The sequence below is a fragment of the Rhynchophorus ferrugineus genome, unplaced genomic scaffold (genome assembly GCF_030347505.1).
Source record: "Rhynchophorus ferrugineus isolate W39M unplaced genomic scaffold, kcgeb_rfMv2 rfM2, whole genome shotgun sequence".
NCBI classification, from domain to species: Eukaryota; Metazoa; Arthropoda; class Insecta; order Coleoptera; family Curculionidae; genus Rhynchophorus; species Rhynchophorus ferrugineus.
In genome coordinates this window covers 41293388-41313145 of record NW_027472581.1, presented here as the reverse complement: position 1 = coordinate 41313145, position 19758 = coordinate 41293388, and the positions used below count along the sequence as shown (strand labels likewise).

The window sequence follows — 19758 nt, the reverse complement described above, 5'->3', positions numbered from 1 at the left end:
TCACAAAAAAAACACTTGAATGTTAAATTATGAACACATATCATATATATTGTTTGTCATCATTTTTTTCCGACTTTCAAATACATACTATTACATACCTAATCTACAATTTTTATTGATTTGTAATATTTGTTTACAACTGATATTCCTATTTTATTCAAGGTGAAAAGATTCAGCACAGCACCTCGGATCTTGATCACAGTTCCTCTGGGATATTTCCATACGAAAAAGAAGATATTCCCTGGCATCCCGGCACAGTGAAACGTACTAAACAACGTATTGAATGCGGCACTACGAGACAAACAAGCATTGACAGTAGTACCAGCAATGGCTTATCGCCTACTGTTACTCCTAGTGGTGAAGCAGTGTTCACCTATGCATTTAATAATGCTCTAATAGATAGAATGAAATCAACACCGAAAGATTCTAGTGCCATAACAGACCTCACTGATACTTCTGTAACAGAAAACGATGAAATACCTGCGTTGTCAAGGCTATCGGCTAGCGCTCCCGAATCATCAACTATGGAATTAATATCTCAAGAATGTTCTCTATCTAGATCAACTTCCAACGTATCATCACTTGCCTGCTCCGTTAACCAGCATAAGAGTTTTTTTAACTTAAATAGAACTACAAAACCTTTAGATAAAAAGAAAGATAATCTATCGGATAGCACAAGTTCTTTAGGAAAAGTTCAAAATTTGAAAAAAGAATTCGAGGCCAAATCAAGCCCAACTTGCCTAGACCAAATAATAACTGGTACTGAAAGTGTTGGGGTGACATCTAAAATTACTAAAAGTAAAGGTAGTAGTTTACCATCATCACCCGTTAGCATACATCAGAGCAAAGATCAGAAGAATAACTGTGACGATTCAAATGTTAAATCAATCAGAGGAATATTTGAAAATAAAAATGATGATGTAAAACCGAGACAAAAAATTGGCAAACAGAATAGAAATGGGTCTAGGCACACATATTCTGAAGGAGCAGATAATAAAAATTCACATTTTATACAAAATCAGATATTGCCTAATATAAATAAATCAGAGAAGGTTGAAACTGATTGTAAAAAGCCACCGATAGGACCAACGGAAAAACAGTTGCATTTAATAGCAACAAAAAAGCGACAACAATACGGAAATACGCATCCGTTAGCAAAGCTTAATATCGACCATATAACACCTCTGCATAATAAAGCTGTTTATAATACTATGTAAAAAAGCTCAAATGATGATGTAAAACTAGAGAAAATCTTTATCACAAGGGTAGCGTTATATTGTCTAGAGTTGCAAATGTACGTAGATTCTAAATATATGTGTTCTAATTGACGATTTTATTTTGAACTTGGATATTTTTGTTGCGAAAATACATAATCCCCTTTAAGCAAGTAGCACAAAATCTATTGTCACATATAAATTCTATTCAGATATAAATTTTATAGAATTGTTAACTAAGTAACACTGTAATAAACTATAGTACAGTTAATATTTGTCATATTTGTAAATCAGATTTTGTTTCTAAGCATTCATAACATTCGTACAGCATTAATAATTTAATAATTTTAGGTACAGCTATTAAATCAAATAAATTCAGTCAATACAAAGCCTACTGTATATTAATATAAAAATAATATATTTAATTTTTGATGATAATGGAATGAAATTTGATTTACTATTAAAAGAAAATCATAGTATATGTGTTGTATTATAAGCAGTAACTTCCAATGGAATATAGATTCTTATAGCACATTTTGTTTTGAAGTTTTTTGTATAAATTTTCATCTTTAGCTTGTGTTAGATTTTGAGCAGTTTATCTGTAAGTGTTATTATACCATTGTGTAATGCTCAAGTTACAAAAAGAAATGGCTGTGACAATTTTTTTTCTATATTTTCACAAGCTAGATTTTTAATTTGTAATTATTCAAATTATTTGTTTCTATTTTTTATTGTTAATTTGTTTATGCGTCTCTTGTTATTTAACCACAAAGGAATTCTGTTACTGTTCAGTTGTGGTAATGCTTTATATTTAAGGATATATTTATTGTGGTAAATGCTCTTCTCTACTGCTCACTAGTTCATGTGAAATTTTATTAAAAAACATAATACATTCTGTAGCTATATCACTATGTACATAATGCTTCAAAATTATAAATATCCAATTCCTCTGTAGGCACAGCTTATATAATATTGTAAATATAGAAAAATATATTTTTCAATAGATTAAAAGCACAAATGAGGTTCAGCTTGAGGTGTGATTACAACTCTAAATCACATTTCAATTCAACCATGATGACGTGAGAGAAATGTAATAATTTTGTGCCCTAGAAAAGAGATACATTGTTTTAGAGTTAAAGAGTAAGTCATGGGGTATTTTTTTAGAAATGTTCATTAATGGCAAGGAGATATTTCAATCATCAGGTTCATAACGAAAAGTCAATACCATGGGTTACTCTCCAGAACTAAATTTATATCTAATGCTCTCTAGACTGCCAAAGACCAACAAAATCATAAACAAGTGGACCATCTTAAATGGCATAAAACCCAAGTTCTTTGTAAGGTGTTCAAGTTTAATATACAAACTAACTAGCTTTACATCACCTTTTAAGTTTCAAATGCATCACAGTAGCATCATAGATTCATAAAAATTCAAGTAAGTGTAAAATGTGAGTTGAAAAACAATTTCGCATCATGAGATGGTTCTTGTTATTGAATATTGGAAATAAAGCACAAATCTTAACATTCTTTTTGTAATCTAAAATTAAATAAGACAATAATGGATTGTTTATATTCATGATTGTATCCGTATTATCTAAAATATCCTGTTATGTATAAATTTGTATTATTTTAAAAAGTTCCATTTGAATGAAAAACTAAGGTGCAAGTAAGAATTATGTGTTTGACCTCAGTATATTTGTAACAGTTGGCAGCTGATCTACACATGTTTTATTACAAAATTATGACAATGTTTAACGTTCATAAAAGAACACTTTTATTACTTAGTGGTAAGACTTCTTATGTTAAATACAGGCGCTGTCGTTTTTTGCTTTTGTGTGTATCGTGTGATAGTTATTAATTTTTTCTACTATAGGTGTAAATTATTCTACGATGTACCGCTTAAAAATATATGAAAACACTCAATACAAGATTTAAACATTAAAGAACATTTATTGTTTCAAATATGTTTTCTTTATCCTCCCCAAACTATTATGTGTTATAGAAAAAACATTTACATTACATATAATTTGTAACTTCTTATATAACATTAAAATTATATTTTAATTGGTATACTACCAAAAAATTTAGCCAATTTATTACATTGTATTATTTATTAAACTCAAATAAAAAAAAACCGACAAAGTATCTCACTATAAACTGATATACAGAGAGTGCGATGGTTCCAATTTATCTACTATATGCATTAAATGCAGTAGAGTGTTCCTATAATGAATTCTAGAAGACATACCAAAAATGTTTAAAGGATTACAAATAAACCGGAGTTTTAGGCTTCTTTATCTTCTTCTTCTTCTTCTTATCTTAGGCTAATGATCTGTGAGCGAAACTATATGAAGATAATTATGATAATAAAACAGTAATCAAGAAGCGTTAGTGATTTTTCTCTGCTGAATAAAAACTTTGAGCAAAGCCGATTCTCGCTAACTTCTGGAAAAGACAAAGGTTTATGCGGGTGCAAGTTTTTTGTAGGGCCCTATAAGGGAGTGGGTATAAAAGGTTAAAAATTCCCCCTCAAAGCATCATGTTCTCCCGTAATAAACTCAATCCTGAATCCTCTACTGATCTATTAAAAGCGTTTATGTGTAGTTTTTATCGTTAATTATCGTAATCGTTATCTTTGAATCCAAGAAAAATAAATGGAAATTAAACAATACAGACACTTACCAGTAGAGCTTTAACAAACATTGAAAAACAAGGCCGTAGTTGTGCCAGTCGCCATAAGCTAGTAAATCCATAGTCAGCTGCTATAAAACTAACAGGTTCTGAAGAAATTATAATTAATAATTAACTGACCTAATAGTTGATGACATCAATTACAATTCGCTATCCGCAGATGTAAAGCCTTGTTAAATACTCTAACTGTAAACTGATTCGTATAATAAAGTGAATGTAATAATGAATACAAATTTTAATTGTGTATTTTAAAATAGCTAATAAAAATCAATTTGATACAATTTTTTGCCTGAAACAAACGCTGTTTTGGGAACCGATATGATTTCATTTTTTACAGAGTATTTTTCTTGTTTTGATTCCTTCTTAATTTTTAATGGGCCCATATCTATATTATATATTGCTCCTGGTAACTGATTTATATAAGCAGAAGTCTGTGAAAAAAAAATGTTTCACATATTTTGTATTAAAAATTGTTTAAAAATAAAAGACAAAAATAATAATACTCACTGCAGTTGTTTGCAAATCCACAACTCGTATAATATTTGGGTCTGATCCTGCACATATAATGAAATCTTTGGTTGCGAATTTTCCACAATATAGCTAAAATAAAAACTCTAGAAGATTTTTTTTCCAATTCATCACAACAACAGATTAAATGTACTCTTTAATAAACTATTATTTTAAATACCTGTTTCATGTTTACTTTTTTAACTAAAAATTTCTTAAAACCTAATCAATTATAAAATTAATAATTTAGCAGTGGGGAATCCTATCGGATCGGATAAGCAGAGCTGATGCTAACAGGCAAAAAACCACTCCACCAAAAATACATCAGAATCCACTCGGTGGTGACAGTGCAAATTACATTAAATGTGTCTATTAATAACATTTAATTATATTATTGGGTGTACAAAAATGTATATAATGTTCAATTAAAGAAGGGCCTGTTATATGACCCAAAACGCTGAAACTACGCAAAACTACTGGAACCAACTTCCTATTGTTCAGTTTGGGTGAAATAAATCGATTTTCAGCGTTCTGTACCATTCCACAATGACTATAAAATAATGAAATTAAAATTAAATTTAAATAAAAAAAATTAATGACTCCGTCAGCTCATAGCCAGTAACAAGTGGGCTTGTAGACGCCTTACCGCTTGATGAATATGTTGTGACTTGTTGAAATATTCTTATTATCCATATCCATTTATTCAAAAATCGGTCTCGTTAATAAGTATAATTTTGTACCCAAACTTGGGGTCTTGAAGTCATTTTGACAATAAAGTTTAATCAATTGAACATTTAGCTTAATTGTGTAACTTGTTATGGTAATTTGGTATTACTAACTGAATCATAAACAAGAATTTAAACAGACGTCGTCAAAATTACGTAGACCAAATACTACAAATTACTTTGTATGGCAATATGAAAATTCGTAAAAACCTACAAGGAAATGTTTGAATGGAACGCTCTCGCCCAATCACTGCATTTCCTTTCCTACCTCTTGTTCCGGCTGATAATTTATAGGCTGATACATCTCATATAAAGAAGCTACAAATTTGATGTATTATCGGATCCTTTCAAAAGATGAGGAATTTTTTCAACGCGGAAATCTATTACTACTTGAAAGAAAAGGAAAAGACAGTTAAAAATGCTTTGAATAAAACATATTGTACCAATTTTAAAACTTCAAATTTACAAAAAAAAAACTCCAAAACTTAATTATACACCCAATATATATGATTAAATCTGATTTGGCTATTAAATAAATTGTAGCGTTAAGTTAAAATAGAATGCAGTAAATAATATACCTTAGAATTATAAATATCAGGCTCTAAGCAATATAATCTTTTCCCACTGCCATAGTCAAATATTTGGAGAGGATCCTCCTTCTGCCATGAACATGTTAATATCTGCAAGATTGATGAGTCATAAGAAATTTATGTAGCTATATTTTTAGTCAATATGACTTCGGTCCCTTTTTGATTAATATCAATTCCTTCTCCACACATGTGGACACCAGATAAATGTCTGATGGCATGAGGTTGTCGAAGATCCCAAAATTGTACTACGTTATCCCAGCCGCCAGTAAGTAGTTCATAATTGTTTTTGGGGTGAAAACACGCCGCAAAAATTCTTGACATGTGCCCATCATGGACTTCTGGTGAATCGCTGTAACAATATTATTTCCTCATTTGTTTATTTGCTTTTCCTTAAAAAAAAACTAGCAAAATATATATTAAGCCTCTAGAGAATTGTTGGTGCACCTTTTTTAAGTGTCATTTTCAACAGTAAACATACAACTATTAGATATACAATTATTAATTTAACCTGCATGTTAAAACTCTTTCTTGGGTTTTAGTTTCCTCATCATAAAAATACACTTTCAAGTCATCACCAAATGTTACAAACTTAGGAAAACGGGGATGATACACTATTCCAAATGTCTGTCGTTTCTCTTTTATTGTATATAAGCATTGATTGAAATTGTAACTCCAACATTTAACACAACCATTTGCATCTGTATATAAAACCTATCAATATTGTGACTATATTTTGTTTAGATAACTCACAAGTACCAGTATAACAATTGGTGATTGGATATATTTTTGAAACTGGCCTGTGTTTAATTGATGTTACAGGTGCACGATTTTCTTTAACGTCTGCATCATAGAGTGTAAATACCAATTCCCCTGTGCTACTCTGATACATCTTTATTACACCATCAGCATATCCAACAGCAATATAATCATATTCTTCATTGTATTTGCAACATAAAGCTTCTCTTTTTGAATCTCTATGTTATTAATAAATATAGTATATAAATAAATAAATAATCAACATATTATCGTTACATTTTTGATATTATGTTAACCTTTCCGTCCACAATAATATTATCTTTAGGCAACTCTCTACGAAGTCCTTCTGATATTTTTGTTTTGTCAAAATCATCTTCACTAGTATCGGTTTGAAGAAGTATATCCCGGTCACTATCTTTTTTCTTCGTACCTAAATTAGAGGTATTATTTTAACAAAATTTTCATTTGAAATTTCTGTTATTAAACCTGTAGAAGAACCTAGAGCATGGTGAGGATATAACATCGATGGAGTAACTGCTGATGGGCCAGATTTAATTTTCCTAGTAATTTGATGGGCTTCTGTAATTATTGCAGAACTTATTAAATCGTTTGTTTTCTTTGTTTTTTCCTTTTCCATCATTTCATATAGTTTTCAACAAGTTAAAAAAAATTCTAGAAAAGTATTTCTTGAGACATCATATAATACAAAACAATGTCAAAACATTTGTCATATATGTTATTCTTCTGTACGGGTAGTCATGAACTTTAAACAATAATTGATTTTTCTTTTGCAAATAATTACATATTTATACTTATTAAAAAAAAAATGCCATACAGATATAATTGATAAAGGTATTATTAAAATTTGACCTTCTATAAGTTGTTTATAATTTTGCACCTAAAGTACATATATCTCTTCATTACTTCATTGTACCTTCATATATATTCTAGAAATATCAACAATGAAAAACAAAAAATCTACCAGAATTAATATTTAAAACTTTAATGAAACAATATACCCTTCACATAATTTTGAATGTCAAACGTCAATTATTTGTCAGAAATGACATGCTAGATAATAGAAAAGGGAATAAATGTTGGTGAGTGTTAAATAATATATTTTTAAAATCTAATTTTATACCTTCAAAAAAGAAGTAAACATATTGCTTTATATTAGTAAATTTAAAATATCAGTATTATTATTATATAATAGGATTAACTAAAATATATGCTATATAACCTATATTTTTTGGAATTCATAAACGCATGTTTATAAACAAATTAGTAACGGCTTTTTGATTTTTTAGATCTTATATTCGTGGAAAGGAAGAATATGAGACGTGGGAGACCTCAACAAGATATCTATGTACCTGGAAGTGGAAAATTAAGACGTTCAAGCCAGTGTTCAGAGGACACATTTTCAGAATCACTCTGTTCAAACGATCTAAGGACTGTTTCCGCATCCCAAAGTGACTTAAGAAGCAAATCAGATACCACAAGTGATTTGTTAACAAAAGATCTTCAAAAGAGAACTAAAAGACCAGATAGGTTACTTTATGTGCCTAAACCAATTCAAGCAAGGGAACAATTAAGTCCTCAATATTATGATCAAGATAGTAGTAGTTAGTTTTATTTCGCTTAGATGTATGAGAAAACAAATTCATAAATCACAAATGGTATATTTTCAGGTATACAAAACGGTGGTGATCGAATTTTAAATACTGATAACAAAATGTCTAAAAGATATTCTAATAATAGGACTGGATATCATGGGAATAATTCAGGGTACAATCAAAATGAGAGGGGAGATAAATCGCCAGGTTCCAATAAAAGCTTTAGAATGGGATCAGAACCTAGGGGTATTTTTTTGATATACTATGATTGTTTATATGATTCAAATGGTTTATTTAAGGTTTCCATAGTGGATCTAATTGGTCAAATGATCAAGATAGATATAGTGATAGAGATACTAGAAGTATGGAACCTACAGGTTTAGGAAATAGAAGTGCTCAAGTTAACAAAAAAATACAATCAAAACCTCCTAGTGGTAGACGCCATAGTATAATAGGAAATATTGATAATATACCACCTAGGTTTAGAAAAAAAATGTTGGATGATAATAGAATGACTGGTGATTCAAATAGATGGGATAATTCAGCTACTGGGTTTCAGGTTAGAGTTTCTATATATCAATATGAGTTGTAGTACAATATTTTGACATTCATTTCCTGTTTTACAGCCTCTTCAGCAAAGTGCTGGGACTACTTATCATTCAATGGAAAATTGTAATACCTTGCCAACCTATCAGCAATCTGTTTCTAATACCAATGTAGGATATTATACATTACCAGGAAGGCCTCGTGGTCGTGGCCGTTTGCAAGATTCGGATTATCATCCTGCCCAACCATTTAGATCATTAACACCTGAAAGGTAATTATTTTATTTTTATTATCATAAATTTGTTATTTAAATATATTATTTATGTTTATATTTTCTTTACCTTTTGTTATTCTTTTTTTTTAACATTGGGCAATTTTTTAGTTGATTTTTTATAATGTTTTTTTTTCTGTTATTCCATTTTATTTAGTTTTTTATCAAATTCACGGCCTGGTACGCCCACTAGAAGATTCGATAATAGACCGTCAAGTCGATCATCCAGCCGATGTCATACACCTAATAGTTATTATGAAGATGCAAGATCTAATAATGATTTTAGGGGGGACCGGGGGAAAAGTGCCGTTTTTGATAGATTAGGCGACAGATTTAGTGAAACTCGTCAGTTTGAAAGAAGTGATAGGTAGAGTAATGCTCTTGCTTAATTCTAACTTAAAACATTATATATTAAATTGAATGGTTAGTAATATGGCATAAATATTTTGTGACAGGAGAAATGATGATTATGGCAGAACTCGGATTGGTGAAGAAAATAGAGGTAGAAGAGATGATATAAGGAATGCAGGTTTTGATGAAAATAGGAATAGAAGAAATGACTTTACAAATGAGAATGACCGCGGCAAGCCTGACAGAACTAGAAGGGAACATCCCAGAAAAGGCGATAGGCATAGACGGCGTGGAGGTAAAACGTTACACTGCCGATTTTCTTTAGTTAATATATTGTTATTGTGTTACTTTTTTAATCTTAACATTAATTTTGATTTAAATTTTTTGTCCATAGTAATATTTTCAGTTTCAAATATTTTCTTATTAATTAACAAGTATTTATTTCTCTTAGGTCAATTATTAATATATATAATAATAATTAAATTACCTAATAATGAATATAGTTTGTAATTAATTTAATACACCATATTTTGGGAATGCCATCTCGACCACAGTTATTAAAGGATTAGAAATTTCGTCCTCCAGATCATTTTCTTTATTTGTAAAAGTGACGTTGAACGTTACATGATTAAGTAATACACAACATTGAAATTTAAAAGTTTATACTTTTTAAATAAGTTACTACTCTTTTAACTACTGCAAATACTAGAACCTCTTATGACTCCTCGTAGGAAATCTGTTGAGTTTCAGAAGCAATAAAGAGAATAATCATTGATTGTCTGCTGATGTGGTATTAATCACATTACAATAGCTTGAAACATATGGAAGAGGTTTTCTTACATTCATTCATTTTCATACAATATTAGAATTAGCCAATTGGCTCTTGATACTCATAGGGATTTTTTAAGTATAACAATACTTGGAGATATGCTTTTTCATCGAATTTACCAATTTCGTCAAATACCGCGAGATCAGGATTATATTTTCTAACCATAATACCTTACTGTTATGTGCAACTGAATTTCATTCCGTTTTTTTAGTTTTAAATCTGATAAGATTAAATATAGGCTTTTGTTTCACTCTGGTCATTATTTTTACTGTGTAGACTATTTAAATTCGTTATTGGATAATAATTTAATTCCTAATGTAATATTTCTGCATATTAAAATTTAGTAATATATTTTTTCACGTCTTGTTATATATTTTAGGCCGAGATAAACGTAGTTCAAGTAGAGATACCCTTAAACCAGAATCTAAGGATGCTTATGATAGTTGTCAGTCAGAATATAATCCGACAACTGAAATTCACAATAGAACTGATGTACACACAAGAGATTTTCAAAATTCATCAATTTCTTCAACTTCTCTTGCAAGCGTGCCATTACAGCAAGTTTCAGATACTACTTCAAGTTTGGATAATCACTCCAATCAATCAGGTGATGGAATCCCAGATATTAACATAGAGAGGGTAGAGAAGCTTGATGAAGACAGAGTCATTTTGGTGAGATCAATTATAAGAGGAGTTTATTAAATAATATTTTAATTATATTTTTTAGGACTGGAATGAAGAAGTAGACCTTATTTATAAATTGGAGACCGAGGCTCTAAGTGATTGTATGACTAGAAGCTCATCAGTAACAAGCTTACAAGAAATCAGTACCAAATCAATGCCATCTTCAATAACTACTACACCTAACTCAAAAAAGAAAAGGTATATCTTATAAATGATTTATAATTCATTGTTATAAATATAAATAACAATGTCTACAACAATAAATAAATATATATATATATATATATATATATATATATATATATATATATATATATATATATATAAATTAATCTTATTGTTTACAAATTAATCTTATTGTACGATATTTTTAGGAAAAGTGGCAGACGTAGGCGGTAAGAAAAATAAAATATCTTTTGAAATTAGAAATTTATATCCAATTATTTTAAATTCGAAATTTTAGAAGTGGTAGTAACTACAGAGATAAAACCCCTGTAAATACTAGGAATCGCCAAGATTCAATAACAAGCATAGAAAGTCGAGACAACTTCAGGTAAATAGGTTTCTATAATTTTTGTATTTTTTTTAACTTTACTTGTTCAGAGTTCCACATACTCCACATTCTAACCGTGGTGATAGAAGAAGGCGACGTGACTCTAGAGCTCATCGGGAGGCTAGTTTTGATCAGTATCATAACAGATCTAGGGGTCCTAGTAGAGATGTTAGTTTCGATAGGTCTAATTCAACTGGAACTTCTGAAAATTGGAGAGATGAAATTAGACGTAGTAGACAAAATTCGGACAGAGAAGGTAATATATATAATATATATTATTTATATAATATATATTATTTATATAATATATATTATTTATATAATATATATTATTTATATAGTATATATTATTTATATAATATTATATAATATATATATAATTATTAAATTATTCTTAATTTGGGATATTTTAGGTTCTGTATTGAGTCGTAGGATTAGCTCAGATAGAAGCAGAACCAATTCAGAACTTGAAGACCACCCCATTGATAGTACAATAAAAAAAGCCGGCATACTTGTTTTGCCTCCCAAGTCTCCAGAATTATCGCAGAATTCGAATATAGAGAGACCTAAATTTCCGGAAATTAAGCAGTCACCTCCTCAACAAAAAACCTTGTTTGATCCCAATAATCCAAAAAAACCAATATTAGTTAAATCACCAGGAAGTAGAGTAGCAGTCCCAGGATTTTCTGATAATTCTGGAGCCTTACCTCCTCAAATGTACACCACAGACCAATTTGGTAATTTACGTCCAACTTGGTATGACGAAAACAGGTACACAAAATTGTATTTACCGACTTTGATATATTTCATGTTTATTTTAATTTTACAGTTCTGAATTCAAATCTAGCCACTATCAAGAACTGTTAAGAGATATTAAGAGAGCTGATACAGAACTTCAATATGTTTTGAATAATGGTTTACTGTTGGTTAATTACGAAACTGTTGATAATTTGCGACAATTTTTGAAAAGTGCTTTAGAATATCTTCTAAGTAAGGCAATAAAGTTTTGTCAAGGGGTAAATGTGGAACAACATATCTGGAAGATACTTTATTATAATATCATTGAAGTTACAAGGAAGGCCATTACAAATGATCCTGATAAGAAACAACAGTTTAAAGAATTTCTCTTATATTTGATAGAGGAGGGTAAGAAGAAATTAGTATTGTTATGTTCTTTAGAATTCTTTAGTTTGTACGTATGAGACTTTAATAAACTCGCTAACACCTATAATAACAAGATTTCTTAATAATAATAAACTTTTAGGCACCAAGTATTTTGAACATCTAATAACTATCTTAGAAGATACTTACAAGTTTAAAGTGAGCAATTATATTGGTAACAACAGTATGATCCAGCAAAAGGGTCTTGGTTATATTGGATTGGCGTTAGTTTCCACCCAAAAAATATTTTTATTTTTGGGTGATCTGGGAAGATATAAGGAACAGGTTAATGAAACCTCAAACTATGGCAGATGTAGACAGTAAGTATATAAATGTTATTTAACATGTTATTTCTGAATATGTGCCTTGTACATAACAGGTGGTATATTAAATCTCATGAAATCAACCCTAAAAATGGCAAGCCTTACAATCAGTTAGCTGTTTTAGCCGTTTATTCTGTAAGTTCAAGACAAAAATTAGTGGTAATTATGTAATACAATATTCAACTATTGCAGAAACGGAAACTTGATGCAGTCTACTATTATATGAGAAGTTTAATGTCCTCAAATCCAGTGCCCTCAGCTAGGGAAAGTCTGATCGCATTATTTGATGAGAACCGAAAAAAGGTAATTCATTGTGCAAATACAATATATTTATTAATGTTGATTTGATTAAAACTGATTAAACCATTATATTTGATTATAAGTATTGTGTGTAATTCTTGCAGGTTTTTGTAAACTTGTATAATTCAAATTAATTTCATTCATTTTTCAATGCGTTTTCGGTAAAACGCTACTACCTTTTTTCCATATTTTGTAAGAAATACTCGTGTTTCTTGATAAATAAAATACAATCAATAAAACGAAATGGCTTGACGTTATAGAAAATACTTCAAATTGTCTACATGACATTTCAATTATTTTTATTCGACATTTCTACTTACAACATGGTGGTACTCTGATAATATTCTATTCTAGTTCAGCCTTTGTGTTTATCTCAGCATTTCAGTGGCTTATTCCCTATACTTGGTTATTCTCGATGAGTTTTCATCAGGGGACCCCTATGTTAACAACGTTGTTCTGTATCTTATTCTTTCTGGTATTATTGGAATTCTACTATGGAAAAAATTATATGTATTCAGATTATCTAAGGTTTGACCAAACAGCGATATGTCGATATTATCATTTTTGATACGACAAAATGTATCATACATCACTCGATAATTTTTAGTAGAATTTTTCTTTTCATTATATAAATACAATTATGGAAGTGGTTAGGGTTATAATAATCTGTAATTTTAATCTGAAAATCTGTTATTATGAGGTCCTGTGTACAGTAATATAGTTTTTTTTCTAATATAGCACCAGTTCATAGAGATGTTCATGAATTGAAGAAAAATAAAACCAGTCTATTTTTTGGCACTACATTTTATTTCATTTAATTTTATTGTTTGTTTGAATTGAATTAGATGCTGGGTTTTTTATTGAAATGGATTTGGTAATATTTTACGGGTGATTTATAACATTTTTCAATTGCTGTAATTATTAGACAACTTGTCCATTAGAACATGCTTTATGGAATATTTTCATTTGTAATGATGCGGATGTATTGCTTTTTATTAATTTTTAAATTTATCTGTTTTGGATAACCGCATAGGTACTTGTTTACAATACCTATAAGTGTAGGACACTTCAATATAACACAAAAACAATAATAAAAATTATGAAGATGTTAATCCAATGTTGCAAATCAATTCTTATAGCAATAACTTATAAAAAAAAACAATATACTTATGCAACATTTCTTATGATTGACGTTTTTCATTATCTTCAATTTTAACCACAGAATAGTTTTATAAATATTTAATAATTTTTATTAACATAAATGTATGTAGTAACAAATTTATGTAGTTATTTATGTAAGGTCTTATTAATTTTATATAATTTTCTGTTGATTTTTGGGAAATCATTGTAAATGAACTAACAATCTTTTTCTTTTTAACATGCTCATCATTTTCTCCAGTATCTACATCAGATATGTGTACGTATTGCACTATTGCACTTGTTTAAATACTGGTGCATAAAGTTACGATATTTTTATTATTGTGAAATACTTATTCATGTAATTCACGTTATGTTAGATTATATATGCACCAACTTCTCTGCTTATGTTTAGAGCTACTTTTAATTGCATGCAATTTTCATGCTTTAAATTAAAAAAGAAGTTTTTCTTCATTTATCATTACTTTCCTTTTATTTATCAATTTCATTATAAAATGTTTTTTATTTCAATTTGAATATTCTTGTCTAAAAAATCAGAATTCTCAAAATTTCCTATTTTATTTAATATTTAATATAACTCAAGTATATATAGGATAGACATTTTAATATTTATTCTTAATTTTATTATGTTTATATTTTGTTATGACTATATCGTCTTTTTCTGTTCAACAACTGTAGTGTTGGTATTTATGTTCAATGTTCCACAAATTGTTGTATATATCTTTCAGATATTTTTTGCTATGCTTAACTTGGTGGGAAATGGGTTTTTTCTTTATCCTTTATATATTTCTAATTATCTGTATTATTAGTTTGAACAAGGCGAAAAAAAGCGTCGTGAAGAACGATTGGAGCGACAAAGACAACATATGAAACAGAAAGAATCTGAAGGTGGTGCCAGGAATTTTTTGCGAAGGGAAACGTGGATTCCTCCGGAAGGCGGCAGGGTCTTGCATCGAACAACTAAAGCTGTGCAAGATGAATCACAAGATTCCGAAGAAGAAGACCTAGCTGCATTGAGCAGCGTTGACGTGAGTATTTAATAATGTGGATGATCATAATACTTTTGCAAATTAACATTTTCTTTTTCTTTTTCCCGATGATTACTTAGTAAAAGGTTTGAGGTGTTTGTTGAGTCACACTTGAGTCATTTTCGGTGTGTTATTCCGAACATTATATGATATCAAATTAATTATGAGGGATTTTACTCTTTATAATGTAAAGCTAGCATTTTTATTTTGATATTTTGTTACTTGTGCGCATTTTCATATGAATATTTATCTTTTAGGTTAACAAAAGATTTGTGATCAGCTATCTTCATGTCCATGGGAAATTGATAAACAAAATTGGGTGAGTTTTTCATTATATTTCTTAAAGTTTACTATGAACTACAACAAATTGATTAAGAATTTATTTTTATATATATTTTATATATAATATATTTTTTCAGCAATTTTTATTTAGTCAGTGGTTTGTTTTAGAATGGAGACTTTCCAAGATGCTGCCATGCAAATGCTGAAAGAGTTTAGAGCACTATTACAACACTCACCAGTTCCTTTACCATCAAGTAGATTTTTGCAATTGTTGGCGCTTAATATGTTTGCTATAGATAGTACGCAGTTAAAAGGTAAGTCATATATGTTAGTGGATTATTATGTTGATTGTATTACTAGTAAGGCTAATATTGAATATGTTGAAAAATTGTTACTGAAAATTGATTTTAAAGAGATTTAAAAGGTACGATTGGTCGACTTAATTTAAATAACTGTGCAGTACATTTGCACTTTTATGTTTGTTTAACTTTTTATGCCTTCCTTTCTGTGTTTTTCCTCTACCTTATTGATTTCGATTTTTCTGCTTTTTATGTAATATTGTGTTTATAAGTTTTATTGATTTGATGGAACATTTTTCTGGTCATGGTTTATTTCTTTTTTGGGTACCTGTTCTCTTAACTTTTGAACATCTCATTACACCAGAGGTAAGGTATATATTTATATACCTTTACAAACTACATTGATCATATGATGCTCATTTTTGTAGCTAATGTAAGGATTTTTGTCCTTTAGTTAGTAATATAAATTTTCATGTACACCAGATAAAAGTTGTAATGTACGTCCAATTGTGATAATAGATAAGAAAACTGTATATAAATTATCAGCATTTTGCAAGTTGAGATTTCACTTGGCAGAAATGTTGTCTTTTTGACAGATTCAGAGGTCCATATATGCATTATTATATATGCATATCTATAAGTGTTAATTTAATGCACTACTACTTTCAGACTGGCGAAAATAAATTGAATCGTTATTATTTTTTATTCTCACATTCTAACCTGTTAAAATCGTTTAATAAAGCTTACCCTACGGTAATGTTATATTGGCGAAGAAGACATGGATATGTATTTTCCATTAAGGTGCGATTTTTGCCATTTATTCTGCAACATGAATTCCGGGTTAAAAAGACTGTGTTTGTGTTTTTTTTGTACATCTCTTAAAGTTTAGTTGTATACGATTTGTTTTTGTTTTTGTTATTATTTTTTATATTAAGTTGTCATAATTCTAATAATTATGCGCATTGATAAGTTGTTTTAATTCATTTTAGTTCGCTGCTATTTATGCCTTTTATAACCAGTGAATAATAGAATGGCCCGTTAACTAGCAGTAAATATAAAAGGCAATAATATAGTTCCGAATTCGATATAATTTGCGGGCAAGACCACCGTAGATGTCTCCTATTTTAAGAGAGTAAACTGAGACTTGGCAGTGTTTAAAGTGGCAGATTTTATGACGGAAGTAACAAATCATTGCAAAAAAGCTGCCAGAACCGTCTTTGGAGGTTGTAAAGTTTAACGCGTTTGTGGTTTCGATGAATGGAATTAGTGCGCAACGCATTATGCTTGATTAAAGTTTGTTTTGTATAGTTTCAGTAACGATTTCTTTAATACTAAATATCATTTGTGTTAAAATATTTATGAATTTTATAATCATATTTCACGTTAACTTTTTTGGTGTGTAATATTTTACAGTATTTCAACATAATGTAGAAATTATAATCTATTGGATAATATGAAATATTTATTGAAATTCCTAGTTATTGGAATAACTACCTATTTTAGCTTGTAATTGGTTATTTAAAAATCGCAATTTCTTTGCAACTTTCATATGGCGAATAGTTACTTTGTTTTCATTCACAACTAACGGGCAATGACCTTACCGAACCTGTTAAACGTTGTTGAAAATTGTACTGTTTACAATGCATTTTGCTTTTCTTTTAATCTGTTTACTCACTAAATTATGCACGGTATTATGTTTACTTTTGAGTTTCCGGTCGAATAAAATGTGTGAGACATTCTCAGAGTGTATGTTGACATTTTAGGCTAATTAAAGGATATTTCATCCATGACCGGAACTGATTTAAATGTGATAGTTGAGCTACACTTGAATATTTAGTTCGATTGATAAAAACGCTAAAAATAAACGAATAAGTTGTACATCCGCATGTTTTTTGTGTTCGTCGAGGCTAAATGTTGCAAATAGAGACAAACCACTGTTGAATTTGCCTAAAATTTTATAGTAATAAAGCATATAATTTTATGCCTTTTTTCATGTTTCATGAAAAATGTTTCAATTATTATATTTCAAATACATTCATCAAATTGGAAAAACATGAGGTTTTTAAAACTACCCAAGACTGCTTGTTTGGTGAGTTGTGTAGCTATACTGTGTATCAATGATTCCAATAAGTGATGTTATGTAACACTTTGTGAATAAGGCCGATTAATTTTTATCGTTATTCACGGATTTTACAATAGTATAAACTATTCTGAAACTACTTTTGAAACGTTTTACTACTTTATATATACATGTTATACATTTTATCGATGTCTTATGTCCACCATACTTTTTCAACGATTCTGATTAACATTAAGATATCACATGATATTCAATCTTAATTACAACCAAACAATGAACTTGAATAAAGTAATAACAAATAGGGCATCGTATTCCGATAAGAAATTATTAAACGTATTTCAAAAAGACAAATTGAGGAATTATTGATTTATGGAACAGAAGACCCGATCAATATGGTGGGTTTTCTGTAAGAAAAATTGATTTTTTTGTTTCAGAAAGTGGCACAAACTATTATAGAAAAATAGTAGTTAGACAATATTGTGAAACTTGAATCATTAAAAAGTATAGAGAATGGATATATGATAGTAAGAGAAATATAATAGTATGTATTGGGGTGTAATAATAGTGACATGGATATGTATTCAAACAGTGTAATAACAATATTGATACTTATAAAAGATGTAAGAGGAAGATCAAAGTTAAGATGATTGAAACAGCAAAGCATGATGTATTGAGTATAGGAATAGGAGTAGCCGAAGGTGAAAAAATGTATAGAGACTGATCCATTTGGAGTATCTAGGAATTTTCTTTAGAGGCGAGTGTACACCATCATGGATCAAATTTCATTCGATTTTTATGCTTTTTAGTTCAGCGCAGTAATACATATATTTTTAACATAACTCTCTGATTTTATCGAAGGAATTAATTGTCGTTATACAAGAATTCGTATTGTTACTATTGAGTGGAATGTTATAAATCAATTTTTATTATGTGTAAATATATTTTTTTGCAGAAAATACAAGTTCATATACAAAAGGCACCAGATGCTTTGATTTTTCAGAGAACGGCCCATGTGCGCACGGGATGTACGTTTTTCTTGCACACATTTGTGAATGACCTCTTGTGTAAATGTTAACAATAAAAACCATTGATTCGTTGAAAGAAGTCGTGTTGCTATGCCAAATACAAAGATTTCTTCAGGTCGTCTTTATCGCTGTCGGAGTTTTCGGAATTGGTTACGTGTCTCATTTGCGGTAGTTTTTTCCATGCTGCCCCGGAGCGAACCTCCATAATGGGACTCGCTTAACTATTTTGGATTTGCGCGGATATTTTTCAATCCTTCCATTTCCAACATGTTATCTTCTATCGGGTCGCCGAGAAAACGTACTGATTCAATTTCTCCGTCTGTCTGTAAGGCACTAGCGGCCCACGAAGTACAGGTGTACCGTTGACTAGCGCCATGGGGAAATTCTTCTGGTACCCAGCCCATGCGTCGCATCTCGCCCGGGTCAGAACGGCTGGTTTTCTATAAGAAAAATTGGCTTTTTTATTTTAAAAGTGGCACGAACCATAATAAACATTGTTTCTTTATGCTAATCACGTTAAATATTTAATCGATTGGTATATGAATATTTTATTAATTAATATTTATAACTTACTGATATGATTTTAATATTTTATATACAAATGTATAATTTAAAGACGAATATTTTAATTTAACAAAATATTATATTAATATAAATTTTGTATTGTGATAGTTATTGTGAGTAAATACGATAGTAATTGCTGTTCGAATAAAGCTTACTAATATATATTTTAGGATAATTTTTAGTTTTTATACCTTTACGTGTACAAAAC

General features: G+C 29.5%; 3 protein-coding genes across 10 annotated transcripts in view; 2 read left to right on the top strand and 1 right to left on the bottom strand.

Annotated features, from left to right (window-relative positions):
• The window catches only part of LOC143190961 (protein phosphatase Slingshot), a 376206-nt gene extending 373030 nt beyond the window's left edge, over positions 1 to 3176 (top strand). For all 3 annotated transcript variants that reach the window (XM_076395580.1, XM_076395579.1, XM_076395581.1), the window contains one exon: positions 163 to 3176. In XM_076395580.1, coding sequence (XP_076251695.1) covers positions 163 to 1217 — 1055 coding nt within the window. In that variant the 3' untranslated portion in view covers positions 1218 to 3176. The remainder of the gene's footprint in view (positions 1 to 162) is intronic.
• On the bottom strand, positions 3145 to 7535 carry LOC143190963 (uncharacterized). Of its 4 annotated transcripts, XR_013004361.1 has the most exons (10): positions 6970 to 7535; positions 6760 to 6913; positions 6478 to 6701; positions 6236 to 6425; positions 5875 to 6076; positions 5716 to 5817; positions 4413 to 4505; positions 4050 to 4336; positions 3897 to 3994; positions 3529 to 3659 (listed from the first exon to the last, which is right to left on the bottom strand). XR_013004361.1 is itself a non-coding variant. In XM_076395584.1 (9 exons), the coding sequence occupies exons 2-9, from the start codon at positions 7121 to 7123 to the stop codon at positions 4163 to 4165; spliced, it is 1293 nt and encodes a 430-aa protein (XP_076251699.1). In that variant the 5' UTR covers positions 7124 to 7155; positions 7418 to 7507; the 3' UTR covers positions 3529 to 4162. The 4 variants fall into 4 exon arrangements, 3 of the variants coding, with proteins under 3 accessions (XP_076251700.1, XP_076251699.1, XP_076251701.1); XM_076395584.1 differs by having other exon boundaries at positions 3529 to 4336; positions 6970 to 7155; positions 7418 to 7507; XM_076395585.1 differs by having other exon boundaries at positions 3145 to 4336.
• The window catches only part of LOC143190960 (telomerase-binding protein EST1A), a 94632-nt gene continuing 82364 nt past the window's right edge, over positions 7491 to 19758 (top strand). For 2 of the 3 annotated variants that reach the window (XM_076395576.1, XM_076395577.1), the window contains exons 1-20: positions 7491 to 7583; positions 7791 to 8105; positions 8172 to 8342; positions 8396 to 8655; positions 8723 to 8913; positions 9071 to 9280; positions 9369 to 9559; positions 10473 to 10765; positions 10821 to 10975; positions 11152 to 11172; positions 11241 to 11330; positions 11381 to 11586; positions 11744 to 12101; positions 12160 to 12476; positions 12595 to 12811; positions 12871 to 12949; positions 13007 to 13117; positions 15082 to 15300; positions 15558 to 15619; positions 15751 to 15896. In XM_076395576.1, the coding sequence (XP_076251691.1) occupies positions 7817 to 8105; positions 8172 to 8342; positions 8396 to 8655; positions 8723 to 8913; positions 9071 to 9280; positions 9369 to 9559; positions 10473 to 10765; positions 10821 to 10975; positions 11152 to 11172; positions 11241 to 11330; positions 11381 to 11586; positions 11744 to 12101; positions 12160 to 12476; positions 12595 to 12811; positions 12871 to 12949; positions 13007 to 13117; positions 15082 to 15300; positions 15558 to 15619; positions 15751 to 15896 (3586 nt within the window). In that variant the 5' untranslated portion in view covers positions 7491 to 7583; positions 7791 to 7816. The remainder of the gene's footprint in view (positions 7584 to 7790; positions 8106 to 8171; positions 8343 to 8395; positions 8656 to 8722; positions 8914 to 9070; positions 9281 to 9368; positions 9560 to 10472; positions 10766 to 10820; positions 10976 to 11151; positions 11173 to 11240; positions 11331 to 11380; positions 11587 to 11743; positions 12102 to 12159; positions 12477 to 12594; positions 12812 to 12870; positions 12950 to 13006; positions 13118 to 15081; positions 15301 to 15557; positions 15620 to 15750; positions 15897 to 19758) is intronic. The other variant, XM_076395578.1, reaches the window with a different exon arrangement.